Source organism: Phytophthora infestans, genomic scaffold (assembly GCF_000142945.1).
Source record: "Phytophthora infestans T30-4 supercont1.39 genomic scaffold, whole genome shotgun sequence".
NCBI lineage: Eukaryota > Oomycota > Peronosporomycetes > Peronosporales > Peronosporaceae > Phytophthora > Phytophthora infestans.
Genome location: NW_003303720.1, coordinates 164,601 through 165,523, shown reverse-complemented (window position 1 = coordinate 165,523; position 923 = coordinate 164,601). Strand labels below are relative to the sequence as shown.

The window sequence follows — 923 nt, the reverse complement described above, 5'->3', positions numbered from 1 at the left end:
GATGGAGAGTGGACGCAAGTTAGCCGTGGTGGTCCTTCCAGCCGTGCTCAAACAGTGGCACCTGAAGGCCGCTGGGAGCGTCGTGGACCTACCGCTCGCGAGAGTTTCGGCGACCGCGACGGACGCGAGAGCGGTGGCCTTCGTCGCGACTTCGGTGGTGACCGTGACAGTGGTTCTCGTCGTGGATTTGGTGGTGATCGGGATGAGCGTGAAAGCGGCGTGCGTCGTGCTTTTGGCGGTGATCGCGAGGACCGTGAGGGCGGTCTGCGCCGTGGCTTCGGTGGCGACCGCGAGGAGAGTGGTTCTCGCTGGGGCAGCCGCGAGTCGTTCCGCCGTAGTGGTGACCGTGATGGCGACCGTGAATCTTTTCGTCGCGGCGGGGACCGTGATGGCGACCGTGAATCTTTCCGTCGTGGTGGTGACCGCGATGGCGAGCGCGACTCGTTCCGTCGTGGAGCCGACCGTGATGGAGATGACCGTTTCTTTGGTCGCTCACAGCGTGAAGGTTCTTATCGCGCGCCTCGCGCTGGTGAACGCGATAATTCGTCTTGCGCTGGTGACCGCGATAGTTCGTCTCGCGCTCCCGAGTCTGGCCGCTGGAGATAGACGTTCGAAGCTAATTGTTTTGTAGCTAAACGATCCGAGGTTATCAGCAGGAGTTAAAATGGCGTCTTAGCGTTCTTATTGTGAGTGCGGATAGCCTCGTTTTAAATTGCTGCGCCTTCGACTATTTAACGAGATGATACATTTTCTTGTCGTCACAACAAGCACATTTCAAGGTCTACGTGTATCATAATACTTGTCTGGTCCGAAAAAGAATTAACTGTTCTTTAAATCGGCGATAACTTCGGTCGTACAGTTCCAACCGAAGTTTGAAAGTACTTACGTAGCAGCAGCGATTTTTATGAACAAATTTTCCGCCA

The 923-nt window shown here is 55.7% G+C and overlaps 1 protein-coding gene across 1 annotated transcript; it reads left to right on the top strand.

Moving 5' to 3' along the window:
* Position 1: 1 nt before the first annotated feature.
* On the top strand, positions 2–684 carry PITG_15799 (uncharacterized protein; the record flags this gene model as incomplete). The annotated part of the gene is made up of 2 exons (XM_002898006.1): positions 2–8; positions 68–684. The coding sequence occupies 2 exons, from the start codon at positions 2–4 to the stop codon at positions 604–606; spliced, it is 546 nt and encodes a 181-aa protein (XP_002898052.1).
* Between the last annotated feature and the right edge of the window lie 239 nt (positions 685–923).